The 20,120-nt window shown below is 57.2% G+C and overlaps 1 protein-coding gene across 5 annotated transcripts in view; it reads right to left on the bottom strand.

Annotated features, from left to right (window-relative positions):
• The window catches only part of RAPGEF1 (Rap guanine nucleotide exchange factor 1), a 123,766-nt gene extending 114,349 nt beyond the window's left edge, over positions 1-9,417 (bottom strand). For 3 of the 5 annotated variants that reach the window (XM_053919471.1, XM_053919475.1, XM_053919485.1), the window contains exon 1: positions 9,069-9,417. In XM_053919471.1, the coding sequence (XP_053775446.1) occupies positions 9,069-9,129 (61 nt within the window). In that variant the 5' untranslated portion in view covers positions 9,130-9,417. The remainder of the gene's footprint in view (positions 1-9,068) is intronic. The other 2 variants (XM_053919509.2, XM_053919517.1) reach the window with 1 other exon arrangement.
• Between the last annotated feature and the right edge of the window lie 10,703 nt (positions 9,418-20,120).

The raw sequence follows: 20,120 nt of genomic DNA, 5'->3' as shown, positions 1-20,120 counted from the left end.
CTTCTGTTGAGTGCCGAGGTCTGAAGGTCACTTACCGTATGACCTCTTTTAGGAGACGGTCATCTTAGAGCCAAGTGGGACCTCAGGTAGGAACAAAAGCTCCAGCCACGGAGCACTTACGTGTCAGACCCTGCTGACACGCTTTCTGTGCAGCCCCTTGTGCAGCCGCCCCCCAGAACAGGGGTCTTCCCCGTCATGCAGGTAAGAAGCCGAGGCTGAGACAGGCAAAGTAACTTGCCCCAGGTCCCACAGCTCCTCGGTGGAGAGCTGGGGTCCAATCCACAGCCACGGGACTCGGAAGCCCATGCTCTCAGTCACGGCTCCGTGTGGAGACTGAGACTGAGACTGAGAGACTGAGGCCTCAGGGGCGCACAAAGTGCTTCGATGCTGACCCAGGGGCCATGAGGCAGGTCTCCGGACCTCCATGCCAGGATCATGCTGCCTCCATGGATAAGCATCAAGAAAAGTAGGAGACCGGGCTGGTGTGGCTCAGTGGATTGAGCGCCGGCCTGCAAAACAAAGGGTCGCTGGTTCTATTCCCAGTCAGGGCACAGGCCTGGGTTGTGGGCCAGCTCCCCAGTAGGGGGCACTTGAGAGGCAACCACACGTTGATGTTTTTTTCCCTCTCTTTCTCCCTCCTTTCCCCTCTCTCTAAAAATAAGTTAATAAAATATTTTTTTAAAAAAAGAAAAGTAGGAGAGCCTAGACCAGAAGCCTCCTGCTCACAGCACAGGCGGTGGCCAGGCTGTCGGCTCCCTGTGGGCACGGACGCCTCCTCAGCCCCCTCCACCACCCTGGCAGGCTGTCTGGCACTCTCAGCCCATGCTGTGCTGATGAACGGGTGGGTGGACAGACAGATGGTGGATGGAGCTATTTTAACTCAGGACCACTCGCCGCCATTCACATCCGAAGCCGATTCCCACGCCGTGTTTTCAGCGAGCCCATTTGGTAGGCCACCTCTGCAACCGAGAAGCCAGAAGCTCTTTCACAACGTGCAGCCGTGGGGTCGCTTCACCAGCCCCGCAGGGAGGCTGGAAAGCCCCAGGGGAAGCCCACGGCCGGTCCAACCAAAGCCAGTGAAGGTGGCTCCCAGCCAGCCTCGGGGGGCTCTACAGTGGACCCGTGCTGGACCCTAGATCCAGGGTCCCGCGGGGGCCAAGCGGCTCTACCGCTCACTCAACACATGACCTTCCCCTCTTGCTGCCTCCTTTTCCTCCACTGTCAAATGGGCACAACACCCGCCATCTCTCTCTGTAAGAACAGAACTAACTAAATCGGGCCGCGCCTGAAGGCGCACAGGAAGTTCTCCACAACAGTTAGCTAGGATCATCGTCCTCATTTGTGAAAAAATGCTTTGTGACTCCAATACCTTATATGACCAAACAAAAGAACAAAACCTAAAACAATAGCAATGAAGCTCAAATCCTGCGTTCGGAAAGCTTCAGAGGATTATGTAAACTTTATTGGGATGACCAGCAAGTAAGTGCCATGCAAAGTCAGCGTCTTGAATAACCATGGAAAACCCCAATCCGTCCCAACTGCCCCTTTTCTGCTGCAGAGTAGACTCACGAAGCCCGCGTCAGAAAGGCTCTGGATGGGTCTGCCCACCCCCTGCGTTCCAACAGAGGCACCAGAGGCTCAGAAAGACGTCCCTGTTTGCCCAAGGTCACCCAGCAGGAAACAGGGCCACTGTGAGCTGGAACCAGACAGCCAGGGGGACCCCAGCCTTCCGTCGCACCCCCTCTGGGTGCGACCCCCTCTGGGGATATCAAGGGGCTCTCTGAGTGCAGCGGCAGCCTGCGTCGGAGGGCTCCTTGGAAGTGGGGAGGCTCATTTTACCCAAGTCAAACCAGCCAAGAGAATGGTGTCGTTGCAGCCAATGACAACAGGGGGAAATGGGGACAGGCATGGGCCTTAGTCCTAACTTGGCCCCACAGGCAAAGCTTACTACTCTGGTCTTGGACCCCCCGTACAGAGGAAGAGGAGCTGCTGTGTCAGCATCCTCCGCTGCAGAGTGAGACCCGCTGTGGCGAGGCTCACGTGACGTCACGTGACACCACGTGTGTAAAACTCACAGAGCAGAGCCTGGTACCGGCACGTGGTAAGCACTTCATGCGGGTCACAGGACATTACTTGTATTTGTCACTGACAGGAGGGTCTAAGAGCAGCCAGCTCCACGACCCACGTACAATCCTCCATCTGTTCAGTCACAACCAGTCACTTGAAGGACAGGGACACGTGATTGCCCACAGCCAGGGATCAATATAACCACTGTTTCCAGTGAGAGGCTTGGTTTGCATTTTTTTGTTTATTTGCTTGTTTGGGGTCAACTAAGTGGCTACTCACTCAGAGCCATCACATCCCAATGGACTTCTGCTGTCCCCTCTTCTCATTCCACGTCCGCGCCTCCCTTCTCCCCAAGACTGCAGGCCGCACGCTGCTGCTCAGGGGGACGGTGGGCTGGCTGCCTCTTGGAAGCGCGGCTGGGAGCCTCGACTGCCAGGTCCACACCAAAGGCATAAACTTTTGAAAAGCTCGAAAGCAAATGCCTGAACTGCACCCTTCTGTCTGTCCCCAGCCTCGGGAAGTGCCACACGCTACCCTGTGCTCGACAGGCCTGCTTCTTCTCTGCCTGAGAAGCAGGGAGGTGCTTCCCGATCAGCAAACCTCACTTGCAGTCAACTGAGTGTGTGGTGCCAGGGAGCCAGGAGAAAGCCAGGAGAAAGACCCCTGCCAGGCACCAGCTAAGCTGTCACAAAAGAGTAACGGTGCCTTAGGAAGACGCGGTCCAGACCGCAGGTGAGGGCTCCCACTCAGACGCTGTCACCCGCCTTCCAAACCACAGGCTGGGAGAGAAAAGTGGGGGCAAAGAAGAACTGTAAGGGGTACTTTCCTAAGCCTCTCGGCAAAGAGGAGACAGGGGCCCGAGAACCCTGACAGCCTACCTCTCCCGGCCCCTCAAAGAGGGCGATGCCGGTGCGGGGCCAGCCTTAAACGACACTCACAGGCCAACTGGAGGGAGGGAAGAGTGGAGACAGGACTTGTCTCGCGGCCCGGGTCTGAAAACGGGAGGCAGGGTCCCGCAGCCTAGAGAACGGGGCGCTGCGCCCCAGAGCCCTGCGGTCCCCAGCAGCAGCAGCTGCAGTCAGGGTGGAGGGCAGCCCTGCCTCTCATCACGGCCTAGCGCTCTCTCCAGTGCTCTGGGAGGGTGCTCTTGGCCTCGCCACCGATTTTCTGAAGACTACGCGGACCCGTGGGGGAGGCAGCACAGGGGCCCCAGCTAACTGCAGACGCCAGTGGAAGTCCAGACGTTGCCCGCTCTCCCAGAAACACCCTAACTGGGCGTTCAGAGCCCAGGAGGTCCATTTACAGACAATCTTGAGACTCGGGGTCAGAAGCCTCAGTTCGCCGCGTGAACTACCTTCCCCCATCGTCCAGTAAGCAGTGACCGAGCAGCCACCCTGTGCCGAGGCAGGCACCCCTCAGGGAGCTAACGGGCTGTTCAGGGCTGTATTTGTTGATCTGTAACACGCAGAAAGGAAACTGGGTCTTTGGTTTCTGAATGAGGCACAGAGTATCATTCTACCGAGAGAGTGTGTGTGTCTGGGGCATTCCCATGGAATTTACTGCCGGCTGGGGGAAGAGGGGGCGCAGGTCCGAGGAAGCAGGGCGGGCGGAGGAGGCTGCGAGCATCCAGGAAGTGGGTTTTCGCACTGTGCTCGGTGGAAACCGAGGAGGAGCCTTGGGGGCAACGGCTGAGCAAGGGGGACTCGCTGTGCCAGAGAGGCACCGTCACCCAGCAACTACCGGCCTCCTGATGCAGGAAGAGGACCTGCTGCCTTCGGACGCCACAGAATGGGGAAGCGAGTCCCAGAGCCCCTCCTCCGGACGGCGCTGATGGAGGGGACGGGACCCAGAAAAGGGAAGGACCACTCCAGGTCACCACGCCACGTCCCGGGTTATTAGTCACACGGCCTGAAACAACGGACCAGAAACCACGATGACAGACACCCTGGGAACTCACCAAGGGTGGGTTCTGTTTCTCTAACCATAAAGCTGCCCGTGGGGCAAGGTGGGGGGGGGGGGGGCGGAGCAGCACCTGTCCCAGAGGCAGGGCGCCCTGCCGCAGCCGTGTGGGTGCAGCCGCGGGCGGCGTCGCCAGGCCGCTGCTCTTTCCAGTGCGTCATCTTATTATGGCAACGGGGACACATTCAGCCGGGCTGAGGTAAGACCGGCCCCATGCTCACGGCGTTCTCCAGCCCGGGCTAATTTGGGAAGTGATTTTCTGCAAGCTCACGCATGACTCATCTGTGCAGGCCTCCTACCAGGTCTGCTGGCTACAGGGGTGTGCATTCAGGCCACATCTGCCAACAGCTGCTCGGGAGACCAAGCAGCATCTGGGACTGCCGTTGGGAAACACACTCAGCCTGTGTCTGTGTGATTTCTAGCCTCCTCACAGCAGCACCGCTGATGTGATGAGTGTTGGTGACGTCACAGGCAGCCTGAAGACCACGCTGGGTCTTCCTTAACTTAACTGAGGTTTTGGGGGCAAGGGGGGAGATCAGAAAGCAACATGAACGAGAACCAACACAGAAAGCTGCTGTGTGCCCAGAGCAACACGAAAGGCTGTGAGCGGCGCTCCGTACAACCCGGGGCCGGCAGGGAGCTGCACACCAGGTCGGTTCCCCACTTCGCTGCACTGGGGCTGTGACCCCAGGCAAGTCACCAAACTTCCCCGGCAGAGTGGGGATGACCGGCACTGCCCCTCAGGACCACTGCGAGGACCAGAAGTGACATCATCCACCAATTCATTCTCAATACCACAGGAAACTTCAGAAGTGCCCAGGACCTTGTGATGTCACCCCTGGACTATGACCTGGGGACAGCCAGGCTCCCACGGGCCCTGGGCACTGCGAGGCACACCGTGTTCACCAACAAGGAGGGCCTCGGCGAGTGCTGCAAGCCCGAGTGAGTGAGTGAGTGGCTACCGGGTGCCACAGAAACGCCCTGCTTGTTGACGGACACCTTCTGGCCACAAAGACTGCTAATGGCGGGGAAAAGAAAGTGTAAGACTCGGCAGGCGTGAAAAACTGGTCGAAGTGCAGTGACCGCTGCTGGGCCAGGACCCGTCCCTAAGCCGAAACAACGCGCAGCCCACGTGACAGGGCGTGTGCGTTCTGTCCGTCCTGAGAGAATGCACAACGGCACGTGTTGCTCCGGATGCAATCGGAGGCAGTTTCTCTTTTTACGTTACAATAAACGCATCCTGGGACATGAACACAGGGCACGTGAGTCAGACGCTGTATTTACTCTGTCCGTAGGCCGGGGTGCACTGGGTGAGCCCCTTCCTTTCACCTGCCCTCCCCAGAGCAACTCGAGGCTGTGGCAATCCCCCCTCCCCCCGCTGGCTGGGGGTTCCTCAGTGCAGAAGCTCCTACACAGACCCCGGTGAGCCAGGACACAGAGCGGGGCCGCGGCACTGACGTCCTCATGGAGTCTAACTCGGGTGTCTGCCCCAGATGGAAGGTGAGGCCCAGCAGGCGGGGTCCCTGTCGTGGCCCAGGGCCCAGAACACCTGCAAGCCCCGAGGCAGCACTGGGCGCACTGTCTGAGGGGGGAGGGCACCAGGGAGCAGCCAATGAGCCCGGCCAGCGAGAGTGAAGCCGCCTTCCTCCCTGTCCACCGCTGTACCCGCTGACCGACGCCACTTCCCTGCCTCACAGCCTCAGCACCGTGGAGTGCAGGTTCCTGTCGCTGCCTCCCCCCAGACCCCAGGAAGGCATCCGTGGCCTCCCGGACCTCCCCGCACCACTCCACTACCTGCCCAGCACAGTCAGTGGCCCCAGGGCCCCTACAGCACCCAACGGGGTGCTCCACCCGGGAATGGGGAACACCCCAGTGGGTGGATGGGACAAAGCTTTCACAGTGCGGAGGAAAGGCAAGCAAACGCAAATGTTTCTCCGAGGACGGGCTGTCAGCGGCCCAGGCAGGGACGGGGTGGCGATGCGGCTGGCAGTGGGATGGGCCGCCCCTACCTGCCTGGTAGGAACGAGGGCTCGGAGTTACCAGAGTTCTGTCTTTGAGTCAACTGGAAACTGGGATTGGTGACTGGCCTCGGGACTTTTAAATATTGACCATCAACTCTTTCTTTTTTCTTCAAGAACACTTGCAATCAGTTACAACACGTGTGTGGACTCAGTCCAGCCCACGGCCACCAGTCTGTCCCCTCCACTCACAGGGCAGGGAGCTGCTTAAGCTCCAGACACGTTAGGGCCTCAACTCTCCCCCTGCCCTGTGCTCGCTGGACGAGGGAGCAGCTGAAACCCACCCCCACAGGGCCTGCCCAGGGCCACACACACTGGTCCCCAAGGTGGCCTCTGCCGTCTTTCAGACCAGGCCCTCCGAGCTCCTCGGGAGCCACCTCCTCTCCTCGCCAGTTCTGCGCACAGGCTGCCCCAGGAGCCTCTCGGCCACCTCCTCACCTCTGAGAGGTGCCAGAGCTCACAGACCCGCCTGCTCCCCAGCCTTCTTCCCAGCCCTCCAAATCCACCCTCCCCACCAAGCCAAGCTGGACAGGCCCCCACCAGCAGGCTGACCCTCGGCCCCCCTCTGGCACACAGCCTGCCCTGATGGCCCACGAGGCCCAGGGCAGAGACGACTGGGGACAGCTCGCTCTGAGGCCTGCCTTTCCGTGTCCCCAGGAAATGGCAAGAGGGCAGCCCATGTGGCCTGCGGGCCCCACCACAGCCAGGTACTCCGGGGGACCGAATGCACTGAGGAGTCGCGGACAGACTCGAGGACCAGGGCCCAAAGAGGCAGAGCTCACCAGGGGCCAGTCAGGACGGGAGAGTGGGCAGGAGGCTGTGCTGCGTGCAAAGGAGTTTTCTTTTACCCTCGAAAAGCCCTGGACTCCCTAAGACGAGACGCGAAAGCCCTTCCGCTTCCAGAAAGAAGAGATCAGGAACACCTGTGCGAGACCTGCGTTGCTTCAAGTCCCCAGAAACCGAACGACAGTGACGGCTGGCTGGGCGTCAGGCTCTGACACACCAGACTGTCACCTGCTCCCAGGAGGCCTGCTTCACCTGAGGACCCTTCCTGGGAATGACTGGCCAGCAGGTCCACTTAGAAAATTCCAAAAGAAACCTAACTGCAAATCTTGTCGAAGGGCAAAAGGGAGTCCACTAGACTGCACCAGGAAGGCGCACCCCTCACTGCGGGCGTGTCCAGTCTCCCCTGGCACGTGCGTGTGAACCCCAGCAGAAGGCCTCACACCAGAGGGCTGGGCCTTTGCTGGCCCCACGGGGTGCCAACCCTCAGACTCAGCCGCCTCTCACCAAAGGCACCTTCCTCCCGAGCTCCCCGCATCCCCGGGGCCCCTTCCACTCTGCCCTCTCTCCACCGGCGCACAGGGTGCCCTTACCCTCTCCTCAGCGCCAAACACAAACGCCACCCCTGCGGGGGCCCCTCCCCTGTGTCCACGGGCCGACTCCTGGGGCAGGGCAGAGCCCATGGATGGCCAGGGAGCCAGGCGTTGAGCTACCGGGGGCCGTGCCACCCTGGACGGGCAGGCCCCTGGCAGCGGGCAGGGCCCAGAGGAGCCCCAGGAGCAGCTCTGCGGACACAAGCCGGCCTCAGGCCTGCGTTCCCCGGGTCACGGAGGAGGCGAGTGAAGGGATGATGGGTGCTTTTCATCTCGCCCCTATTACTCTTCCACAACTTTCAAGTTTTTGACAATGAATACACCCTAACGATCAAACAGTACCCTGTTCATGTTATTTTTAAAATAAATGCTCCCACTTTCCCCGCCAGCCCCCTTCTGAGACATTACCAAAGGGTTACTGAGAAATATGATTCACAGATTAACCCAAGATATTTCTGGAACTGCACATGTGCCGGGAAGCAGCTCGTGGTCCGCGGCCAAGGCCCTGGGGCTGGAGACCAGCGAGAAAAACGCCCCAGAAGCAGCACCTGACGCCCGGCGCCCTGCCCCAAGGAAGACCCCTGGGCTCCTGGTCAGAGCCGGCCAGGCGGCAGGCTGCTGTCTCGCAGGGTGGCCTGCAAGGGTCTCACCCCCGCCCGAAAACCGGGACCGTGTTCTCTGTCACGGAGAGTCTGCAAAGACTTCGCAGGCGATGCATTTCAGGGGCTCAGCACAGAGCCGGATGTATAGAAAACCCTCAATAAAGGCCACAAAAATGCTCTTCCTGTGTTTAAGCCACTGCCTTCTGGGCCCACTCCCGGGCGCATCCCGGCAAAGCGACTCTTGGTTCGACCGGGGGAACCGCAGCCACTTCCACATCAGGGTGCCCTGCCCGCGGGAGGCCCCGGGCGCCGGCCGCTCGCACCGCACTCCAGGGGCCCTCACCTTGGGCCAGGGATGCGCCCTGCAAGGTGTCGCTGGCTAATTAAGCCCCAGCCCCCTCGGCGCAGCCTAACTGAACCTCGGGAGACACTACTCGGGCAAACCCGGGTCCCCGCAAGGCAGCTCTCCGAGGTTTCCAGGAAGCACAAAGAGGTGAGGTTTGCAGATCTGCCAGCCGCCCCGCACCTGCGCGGCTCCCCACGCGCCCAGCTTGCAAGCTGAGCTGGATACCGGCGGAAAACTCCGCCGAGCCCCGAAAATGCCCAGACACATCCTGCCTGCCGCCTTTGAAGCCACCGGAGTAGACGCTCCTGGTTAAGTTTAAACTCGAGGCTCACTGGAAATGACACGATTTATGGCTCCAATCTATCTTCCGTGTAGAAGACACCCGCCTGGCGGGGCTCGGGGCGCTGCAGCCACTTGCACACGCAGCCGCGGCTCCTGCTGCCCGTCGCCGGGTCCGAGCCGCGGCCGGCAAATCCCCGCGGCCCGCCGGGCCCCAACCCCCGGCTCCCGCGCCCGCCCGGCGCCCGCGCCCGCCGTGAGCCCGGCAGAGCGCGGCGCAGGCCGGCCGCCGCCCGCGCCGCGAGCAGGCCCGGGCGCGGTTCCACTTCGGCCCCGGCGCGCCCGCGGGCCCTCGAGTCCCGGTGGGGCCGGCGGCCCCGCCGCGGGCTCGGCCCGGACCCTGCCGGCCGCCGCGCCTCACCTGCTTTCTCGATCTTGCCGGACATTTCCGGGCTGCGCCGGAGGCCGAGGCCGCCGCTCATCGGGCCCAGGCCCGGCCGCAGCGGGAACCCCGGCCGGCGCTGGCTCGCCGCGCCTCAGACCCGCGCCGGCATGGCGGGCTACGCGGGCCGCGGCCTGTGCGCTCGGCCGGCGGCGCTCCGGCCCGTCCGGGGCCGCCGCCGCTCCCGCCACCAGCCGCCAGCCGCCGCCGCGCCGCTCCGCCTCCTCCGCTCTCGCCGCCGCCGCCGCAGCCGCCGCCGCCGCCGCTCGCCCAGGCCAGCGAGCCGGCGCGCCGCCGCCGCCGCCGCCCGCCGCCGCCCGCCGGGCCTCGGCCGCCGCCAGAGCGCCACCTGCCGGGCGCCCGCCGCGCCGCCGCGGGCCCAGCGCCCCCTGCCGGCCCGGAGCCGGCCTGCGCCTCCCGTCGGGGACGCAGCGCTCCCTGCCGGCCAGGAGTCTCTGCGCGAGAGCTAGAGGCTGACCCACCCTCTCCCCACCCCCGCGCACCCATTACCGCGCGGAGCCTTCACGCCAGGGCCTGGGGTGGACAACACCCTGGACTCAGCATTCTGTGCAGGCCAGAGTCTTCGGTCCAAGGCCCGAGACAGACCTTAACTAGGACTCAGAGACCTGGTTAACCAGGTCCGTAGTCCATGCCAAGGCATAGGGCCTATACCTCCTCCCATGACTTGGGTCTTGGCAGCCCCTGCCAGTCAAGTCACCTGGCCAGGCCAAGGCCTGACCCACCAAGGCTCAGTGCTCCCAGCCATCCCAGCAGCTCCAGCCCTGGGACTGATCTGACCAGGGGTTTGATCTGACCTGACCTTCTCACCCCCATAAGCCACCCGGGCCAGGTCTGGGCCTGATCCCACACAGGGCTCAGCGTCCCCAGATTTCCTAGAGTTTCCGTGCTACGGCCTGGGCCCAGCCCATTAGGACATGATGACCCCTGTGTGCCCTATTCATTTGACCCCCCAGATGGGGACCAAGGGACCCTCCAGACTGGAGCTCAGCTGTGGGGGCCTTTCCTAGCATAGTGATGAGTTCAGTAAAAGTCACTGATTTAGCTCCTGCCTGGGCTAGGCACTGTGTTAGCTGCTGCGAGTCCTGCAGAAATACACACAATTGATGCTTCCCTCCAAAAGGTCCATATTCTGGGGCACCAAAATAAATCTTATCAGGCGAGTATCAATAACAACAAATTTTAGTAACACAAGGGATGTTCACATGTGGGAGAATCTCCTGGCCTGTGCTCTCTTGACCACAGGCAGAACACAAGGAAGTAACACAAAACCAACCCAGCTAGTTTTCCCATGAAATACGTAAACTAAGTGACCTGGCAGTGGGGACAGCGTTTGGGAGAGCTGCAGGGAGAAGGAAAGGTGGTTGATGTTGCAAGAATGTCCTATTTGCATCTCCTGCACACTCTGGTGGGTTCACTGATTCTGTCACTGAGCTGGCCAGAGATGGCACCCAGCCATCAGTGCCAAAGGCACTGGGGGGGTCAAAGGCAAAGCCCAAGACTGACAGGTCCATTTGTCTTTTCAACCTGATGAATGGCAGCTCTGAGCCCGAGTGGCACTGCCCGGCTTTGTTGGCAGCTTCGTCGCCGGGCAAAACTGGCCCTGGGCCCCAGGCCCACCTCCCTAACACTCCCCCAGCTGCCTCCAGTTCCTCCAGCTTCTGTGCTGAGAAGGGCCTGTATTTTAGCTCCAAAATCCTAAATGCAAAGCAGAAAATTAAATCGAATAGTGGGCCCATACAGGGGTTTGTAACAGTACAACAAACTGTATTTAATACATCATGATGTATCAAATGACAAGGGATTTTCAAGCAATAGAGTACAGTAGCGCCGGACATTACTAAGACCAAGGGTCACGGGCACTTACTTCATAAAGCCTGTTCAGTGATGGTGCCTCTAGCTGCAATGGGCACACACAAGGTAACGAGGCAAACAAGTCCTGAAGCTGTTCTTCCCACTCGGGGGCCTTCTCTCACACTGCCCTTCCGTCTAGAATATTCTCTCCCTGCCTCTGCACTAGGTTGTTCCTAGTCATCTTCACCTTCCCCATGTAACTCTCACCTCGATGACGGGGACACTTTCCCCAGTGGGGCCAGCTCCCTCTACTGGTCAGGACACTTGACTTCACTGTCAGAAACCCGGCTCAGCTGGATTAGGACCAAAAGGAATTTGTTGGCTGTGCCAGCTAGCAAACCAGGGACACGGCTAGGACCAACGGGACTACATCTAGGCTCAGAATCTAGCACAGTGCCGCTTTGGGTCAGCTCTGTCCTCAGATGGTCATGCTCTCTACAGTGGCAGAGTTGGGCCCGGCAGACTCTCATTGGCCTAGTTAGAGTCACACACCTGTCCCTGAGCCAGTGACTGAAGGCAAGGGGGTAGGATGTGTAGATCGGCCAGGCCTGGGAATAGTGCTAAGTGCAAGAAAGCTGGGGAGTGGATGCCTTAGAACTGGCAGCTGGTAGCGGGGATGGGCAGATGGTCACAGCAGCTTCAGGGGAAGAGATGCTGATGATGCAAAGTGCTCGCTGTCCATGTCAGCACAGCAGCTGAGGGACATGGCAGCGTCTGCTGGTGCTCCTGCGTGGCACACACCTCTGAGGAGCTCTTTAAGTCCCAGTGTCTCTTCAAGGTCTGTCCCCTCTGGACACTGTGAGCTCCACACAGGCAGGGGCTGCGCCATCTGCACCCTTGGGGCTTGGATTTAGGGAGGTGACCGAGTGACAACAGGAGAGGCCTGTGCCATTACAAGAACCCATCACTCACATCTCCTGCGAGGGGGAGGCATACCTACCAGGCCGGGCCACGAGGGGAATGCTCAGGTGGTTCGGGAGGCAGGAGACAGGAGCAAGGGGAATGTTTGGGTCAGAGCTTTTATTGGGGTTTCTTCGGGAAAAGCAAGGCAGAGCAGACGGACCAGTGTAGGACCGCCCAGTGGGAGCAATTCCAGAGGGCTCTGGGAGATAGGGGTGGTCTCTAGTCACCTGGCCCTGGGGTGACAAGTGAAAAACAGCATTAGTCCAGGGACCACGCCCAGCTCATGCACGGTGCCACCAACTCCAACACATTCAAGGAGGGGCTAAGTCCATACTTGCGTGAGTGCTGCAGGCTTCTCCCAATGTGCCAGAGAAGGACAGACAAGATGACCATCACAAGGCTCTCCAGACTGTGCAAAGGACAGCCAGGTGGCCAGGAGCCTAGTTGAGAGGGGCCCTTTCCACAAGGTCACACCCTCTTCTTGGCATTTGCAGACAGTACTCAGCTGTTGGGACAACTGGAGTCTGGGAGACGAGGGTGGAGGCAGTGAAGTGAGTGCAGTGGCCCTGGGCTCACCTCAGCTTGGACTGTTGGCACCTAGAGCTCAGGTACCTGCCCGAGCACCGACTACAGTTCCCCGAGGACAAGATTACCTTCATGACATCTCTATCGCAGATCAGAGGAGAAGGTGGAGTCGTTAGTGCAGCTGTAATGGTAATGAGGGCTGCCTGCGGCTGGCGTGTGCTCAGTCACCGCCAGATCTCACAGTAATCCTGGGAAGGTCGGGGTCTAGGTCAGGGAGTGTTTGGTCACATGTCACAGACACCAATTTAATAATGGCTTGGCAGACTTCTGGCCGAGACGGAGGCTTAGTTAAATATGCTTTGCCTCCGTGCACAACTACAGCAAATATTACAACTAGACTACAAAACAAATAACGCCCAGATTCATCAGAAAATTGAGCTGTATGGAAGTCCGACAACCAAGGATTTAAAGAAGCCACATTTATCCAGACCGCAGGAAGGACAGAGATGCAGAGGTACTGAGAGGCGTGGAGAGGCGGTGGAATGGGCAGTCCAACATTCACACGTGTTGGGTAAAAATCGGGAGGGACACCTCGGGAGTGAGCGATCCCAGCCCCAGGCCAGACCACTCAGCCCAGGTTTCTAGCGCCAGGAAGGTAAGTCCCCATAACTTTTGGCTGCAAAGAGCAGTGGGGGTTTGGGCAGTGGAAGAAACTGTGGGATTCTCAAGAGACTTCTCTTAAGGGGCCTGCAACAGACGTAGGAGTCATGCAGACCCACCCCCTCTGGGATTCAGCACCGGGGCGGCAGCTGAAGGGCACGAGGGCACACGGGGAGAAGGAGGGAAGGAGAAGTGACTGGCAAGGGGGTGAGTGCCAGGAGACCGCTTCCTCCTGGGCCGTCTCCAGAGACCAGGCGGCGGCACTGTCCCCTCTCTGCGCCCTCCTCCACACAGGCCACGGAGCGGTGCCCCGAGCTGCCGCCCTGGCAACTACCTGAGGCTCTGCCCCACAGGTGCCTTTTCTACAACAGGCCACACTACTAAGACAGGGAGTCAAAGCAGCTCTACCTAATACACAGAAACAAACCCAGGGAGGCTGCCAAACTGAGACAAAGAAACATGGCCCAGATGAAAGAACAGGTCAAAACGCCAGGAAAAGAACTAAATGGAATGGAAATAAGCAGCCTGTCAGATGCAGAGTTCAAAACGATGGTCATCAGCATGCTCAAAGAAATCGCTGGGAACTGCAAAGGCATAAAAAAGACCCAGGCAAAAATGAAGGTTGCATTAAGTGAAACAAAGAAAGATCTACAGGGAACCGATACTGGAGGGGATGAAGCTGAGATTCAGATAAATGATTTGGAACATAAGGAAGAAAAAAAGCATTCAATCAGATCAGCAAGAAGAAAAAAGAATTCAAAAAAATGAGAATAGAATAAGGGGCCTCTGGGGCATCTCCAAACATACCAACATCCGAATCATAGGGTTGCCAGAAGGAGACAAGAAAGAGCAAGAAATCGAAAACTTATTTGAAAAACTAACGAAAGAAAACTTCCCTAATTTTGTGAAGGAAATATACATACAAGTCCAGGAAGCACGGAGTCCCCCAAATGTGTTGGACCCAAAGAGGGCCACACCATGTCACATTATAATTAAAATGCCAAAGGTTAAAGATAAAGAGAGAATCTTAAAAACAGCAAGAGAAGAGCAGTTAGTTACCTACAGGAGAGTTCCCATAAGACTGGCAGTAGATTTCTCAAAATAAATTTGCAGGCTAGAAGGGACAGGCAAGAAGTATTCAAAGTGATGAAAAGCAAGGACCTACAACCTAGTTTACTCTGTCCAGCAAAGCTTTCATTTCGAACGGAAGGGCAGATAAAGTGCTTCCCAGACAAGGTAAAACTAAAGGAGTTCATCATCACCAAGCCATTATTCCATGAAATGTTAAAGGGGGACTTATTTAAGAAAAACAAGAAGATCAAAACTGTGAACATTAAAATGGCAAGAAAATCAAAACCATCAACAACTAAACCTAAAAAACAAACTAAGCCAACAAGCAGAACAGGAACAGAATCTAAGATACGGAGATCATCTGGAGCACCGGTGGCGAGCACGAGGCCTGCGGGCCGAATCCGGCCCTCCGCCTTGTTTCTACCTGGTGGCAGCACGGAGCTCTCGCTTAACCGTTAAGGAGTAGTTACATTTATACAGTCCTAAAATTACATTCGGCCCTTTGAAGGCAATGGTGAGGCTGATGTGGCCCCCGGTGAAAATGAGTTCGACACCCCTGATTTGGAGGGTTATCAGCAGGGAGGGGGAAGGGGGAGAGTGGGGGAAAAGGTGCAGGGATTAAGAAGTACAAATTGATAGGTACGGAATAGACAGGGGGATGTTAAGAATAGTGTAGGAAATGGAGAAGCCAAAGAATTTATATGCACAACCCATGGACATGAACTGAGGTGGGGGGGATTTACTGGAAGGAATGGGGGTACAAGGTGGAGGGGGGCAAAGGGGGAAAATTGGGACAACTATAATAGCATAATCAATAAAATATATGTTAAAAAGTCATTGTTAAAAATTCAATTATGTAAACCTACAATTCAATACATTATATTAAAAGCCAAGATAAAAAAAATAGTAATGCCTTGGCAAATAGAGGAATTTATTGAAAAGCACAGGGGTAAAACTGAAGGGCAAGAGGTACAGTATCTCCCCTGAGCCTGAAGCCCCCACACAATCACCTGTCACCCCCATCCCTTCCGCTCCCACCGCAGCGGGACGCACGCAGGAGGGGCTCCCTCAAACCTGAACCTCACTGCCCGGAGAGATGACGGGACGGCCCAGCTGCAGCCAGGGGTCCACCCCTGGCCCAGTCGGGACTCATATTTGAATCACAATCACTGAGCTACAACTTCTCTAACCCAAATGTATCTTTATGTACCCCATGGTATTTTACAGGATGCTCAACTTTTGTTCAGCTCTTCAGTTCAATTCAATTCAAATTAATTCAATGCGATTCAATTCGGTTCAATTCAATTTGGTTCAACTCCCTCCCATTCACCCCCTCCTGTTCTCATAGATGGCACGCCCTCTGTGTCCTGGGCCTCATGAGAAAAGCAAAGATGAATGAGGCTTGGGTCCGGGTCTCCAGGAGCTCTGAGGGACTTGGGGGTGGAACCCCGGGGTCCCAACCCACTTTCCACGAGGCCGGATGCACGTTCCAGCCAGGGGTGCCCGGCACACTGTCTGGGCGTGAGGGTATTCGTTTGCATTTGGAGCATCAGGAAAGTCCACACGGAAGAGACAAACGTTTTAGTGACTCCAAGTGGCACTTGTTACTTTGTGTTTTTGAGATTTTGCTTCCTCTTCCTTCTGGTGAGGGTGAGGGCCCCGCCTTTGCCCACACCCCAGGCCCCCAGATGGCTTCCTCCTGACCGGGTGCCAGCACTCAGGAAACTGGGGAAGTGTCCACAGATGCCCTCCAAAGGGCGGGGACAGACGTCTGGGTCATCTCTCAGGATGTAAGTGTGGCACCCCGCAGACGGACCCCAGTAGAGCAGGCAGCAGGCTGGCTTCGCGCGGCCTCTGTCCTTCCTCTCACCAGTGGGGGTTCGGGCTGTTTGACAGATTTTGCTCTGAATACTCAGAAGGTGGTACGAACAGACGCACTTTCATCCACACTTAGGCGACAGCGGCCTGGAGGCCCTGGCCACGGGGGTGGCTAGGCCCCGCTGAGCCTGCCAGGACCAGAGGCCTGGGGGCTGTCGTTTCCTCAAACCACTCAGTAAACGCTGCAGATGGCCTGCTGGACGAGGAAATTGTGCAAGAAATGTGAACAGTGTTACCAAACAGCACGCACACGCACGTCTCCTCTGCCCCCTAGTGAGCATTCAGAATTCTAAACTCCATTTGCTTCCTCACTTTTTAAAAAGCAACATGCTATCATTTTACAAATCTTTAAGTGTTCATCACAGAAAATATCGCCATCGTTAAAAGAGCAACACAGAGATACAAAACTGAAAGTCTCCTTTTCCCTCATAAGAAGCGACCAGTGAATGTACTGATACATCTCCTTCCAGACTTTTCCCTATCGCAATGCATCTACCCACACATCAGTGGGCTTTTTAATACGAGTGGGTTTAAATGGCACATACCGGTTTGCATGACAGAAGCTGGCTCAATGCTCACCCAGCCCATTTGCTGGGCCCAGCCAGACGGTATCCCCCCGCTGCCCCTTACGGTGAGGTGTGGCCATGTGGCTGCAGGGACGGGGCCTGTGCTGGGGGGGGGGGGGGGCGGTGGCCCGCCAGCCTCAGAGAAAGAAATGCAAAGGGCCGCAGTACGCGTGCGCACTTTCTCCTTCCAAAGCCACCAACCAGAGGAAGCAAGTCCTCCGCCCCGGGGTGCAGCGACCAGAGGCCAGGAGTGTCGTGCTGACTGAGCACCCTCCGTCCAGCAGGAAAAAGGGGCGGAAGAATGGAGACGCAGTACTGCCTGCCGCTCATCCCTGCGCGTTCTTTTCCTGGCTCTGGGATTGCTGCCGCTGCCGTCCCCATTACCGCCTGTGCCCCTGGGTGAGCCCACTCGCTGATTGATTACCTGTATTGCTGACTACCAAACCACCGCCAAACCTAGTGGCTGAAATCTGAGCAGCCATAATGTGCCAGCGAGAGTCCGGCTGGGCAGCCTGTTCGCTCCTGGAGGCACCAGCGGGGGTGGGGCTCACTCCTCAGCTGGCTTCTTCAGACACGTGTCGGGGCCTCTGTGCTCCTTGGCCTCCATCTGTCCCCAGGTGGCATCTCATCCTCCAGGGACTCTCCATGTGGTCGGGGGGGGGGGGGTCTCAGAGTACAGGTGCCTCAGGGAAGACGCACTTCCGACATGGCGGAGGGCCGCTAAGACGCCGCAGGAAACAGAAGCTCCCGGGACAGTCAAGGGCCACTCCTGGAAATAGCGAGCATGCCTTCCATCTCAGCTATTGGTCGAACCTCCTACCCCTGTGTCCTGTTGGCCAAAGCAGTCTTGGGGCCGACCCAGACTGAAGATGGCGGCGCAGTGGGCGGCCCCTGTTGCTGGGAGTGTGGTAAGGCTGCAGAAAAGCGGGAGGGGTGCGGGGGGGTGGTGCGGAGAAGGTGGTGGTGTGAGCGTCTTTGGAAGTCTGACCTGCCCTGGCGCTGTGGTTCCAGCCCCCTCTGTCTGCCTCCTCGAGCTCAGTTTCTCCTGGGCTCCATGGCCCAGGCCTGCTGGACAAAATGTCCAAACCTGGACACAGCATTTCAGACCCTAAATTTGCTTCTCCTCCAGCGTCTCCTACTCCGGAAATGTCACCTGCTTCATCAGGTGCCCAACTCAGAAACCTAGGCGTGGATCTGCCTCTGCTCTTTCGCAGTGGCCCCTCTTGCTGCTCTGAACAATGAACCGTGTGGCCTCTCATTTCCTGGAGGGGAACAAGTTCACTTTCTCCGTCTACCACACCCAGAATGTAGAACAAGAGAACCCAGACGTTCTCTTGCTCTGGTCGGCCCCAGAGGGGCAACTGCACCGTGGTGGAGAGTTCTGTCCTGGCCCCGGCGGGCTGGCTATGACTCCCTGGCCTGTCATTTGTTGGGTGGTCCTGGGTCAAGGTGGTCAAGGGAAAGGCCAGGACCACCACACAGAGCTCCGGACTCCCACCCGTGGCCATCGAAGGCACTGTCACCAAAGCCACTCAGAGCCTTCCGACTTGTTTTAAAGCTAAAGGAGGGAGTGACTTTGTGGAACAAGCACTCGAGTGGCCACATGCCATGATGGCCCGTGAAGGCGTGCTATGCTTTTGCATTTGCAACCGTGAAAAGCCTGCTGCCTCTTACACCAGCGATGCTCCACCGGTGCGCCACAAGAATTTCTAAAACACGCGAGCCCTTGAGTCAGGGGCGCTGACCTCTTTTCCCTGAGATGTCAAATTAAAAAATGGCGACAGCCAACACCACGGCAGCCATCCAGCGTGCATGCCCCGTCTTCAACCATAAACACGCAGGGCATGTAACGGAGGGGTATCTGATTGGTCACATCATAAGGTTGCATCTGATTGGTTAATTCTTGGTACTAGAAATCCTTATATACAAGTACAGGCACCCGAGTTTTAAAAAACTCACTTTGGAGCAAAAGGGTAGGTAATTAATATTATTATTATTTTTTGATAAATCAGCAAAAAACATAATATGTTTTTTGGTGTGCCACAGAATCTTAGTAAGTAGTTTGTGTGCCAAGGGATGAAAAGGTTGGAAGGTAGAAGACGAAGCAACAGCGGCAGTTCTGGGCCAAGAGGCTCCAGACCCCACCCCCCCTTTTCCCAACCCCACAGGTTCTTAGCCTCTGGCCCCACCCCTGAATGAGCCTTCCTGCAAAATCCACAAACCAGAATCTGCACTTACCACTTTTTTCCCTTTAAGTAGAGTAGGTGTTATTGCTTTTTTTACATTATAAAAGCTATAACGCCTTCACTGTAGGGGAAAAAGTAGGAAAAATACAGATAAGCATAAAGAAGGGGGCAAAAAAGCACCATCCTGTTCTGCAGCTTTGAACTAGGGAATCAACTAAGTGCTTTCTGAGAAAGGAAGCCCTCTGGGTTGGGGGGGTCCTCTCGGTCAGTGAGGAAACAAGCAGGGGCCTGCACCCCAGGACCCCCCTGCACCTGCACTTCCTGCGGCCAGCTCTGTGAGGCCCCACAGCCACCCGCGGCCACCTGTCCTCAGAGTCCTGATCGCCCTGCCCTGCACTTCCACAAGCTCACGCCTACCCACCCCCGGCTGCCCTTGCACTTCCATTTTCAGATTTTTGAGGTTTAACAGACACACCATAAAGCAGGATACACTTCAGTGTACAGCTTGGTAAGTCTTTTTTATTGATTGATTAGAGAGAGAGAGATCGATTTGTTCCACTTACTCGTGCATTCATTGGTCATTTCTTTTTTAAAAGGATTTCTTTCTTTTTTTAAAGATTTTATATATTTATTTTTAGAGAGGGGAAGGGAGGGAGAGAGGGAAAGAAACACGAATGTGTGGTTGCCTTTCGCATGCCCCCTGTTGAGGACCTGGTCAGCAACCCAGGCCTGTGCCCTGACTGGGAATCGAACCAGCGACCCTTTGGTTTGCAGGCCAGTGCTCAATCCACTGAGCCACACCAGCCAGGGCTCATTGGTTGCTTCTTATATGTGCCCTGAGCAGGCATTGAACCCACCACCTTGGCGTATCCAGACAATGCCAGCTTGGTAAGTCTTTACACCTGGGCACACCTAGGTAGCCACCATGCAGACAAAATCTAGAGCATGTCAGTGCACCCCGGCTCGGTGCCATCTTATGGCCTCCTAAGCCGAACCCCGGGAATCCCTATGCTGACCCCTACCACCATGGATTCATTGAGCCTGGCTTTGAACTTCAGATAAATGGAAGGTTTGCATCTTTCATTGCTCAACGTTATGTCTATGAGGTTTTTCCATCATTGCGTCCACCTTTTTCTCAAAGCATGTCCATGAGACACTCCATGCTCTTCCGGGTGGTCCTTTCCCACTGCTGCCTAAGGCTCCGTTGCGCACAGTGGGTGTGGCTGCCACAGTCTGGTGCAGTTTGGGTCGCTTCCAGGTCTGGGCAGTCAGGGGCGTTCCTGTGCCTGTGCTTTGGTGGGCACGGTGTGTGTGTCTCCAGATTTCCAGGCACACACTCAGGAATGGAGTTGCCGGGTCTCAAGAAACAC

This window comes from Desmodus rotundus, chromosome 1, assembly GCF_022682495.2.
Source record: "Desmodus rotundus isolate HL8 chromosome 1, HLdesRot8A.1, whole genome shotgun sequence".
In the NCBI taxonomy this organism is placed as follows: domain Eukaryota; kingdom Metazoa; phylum Chordata; class Mammalia; order Chiroptera; family Phyllostomidae; genus Desmodus; species Desmodus rotundus.
The sequence above is the reverse complement of the archived record's forward strand: the minus strand, read 5'-3'. Positions and strand labels throughout refer to the sequence as shown.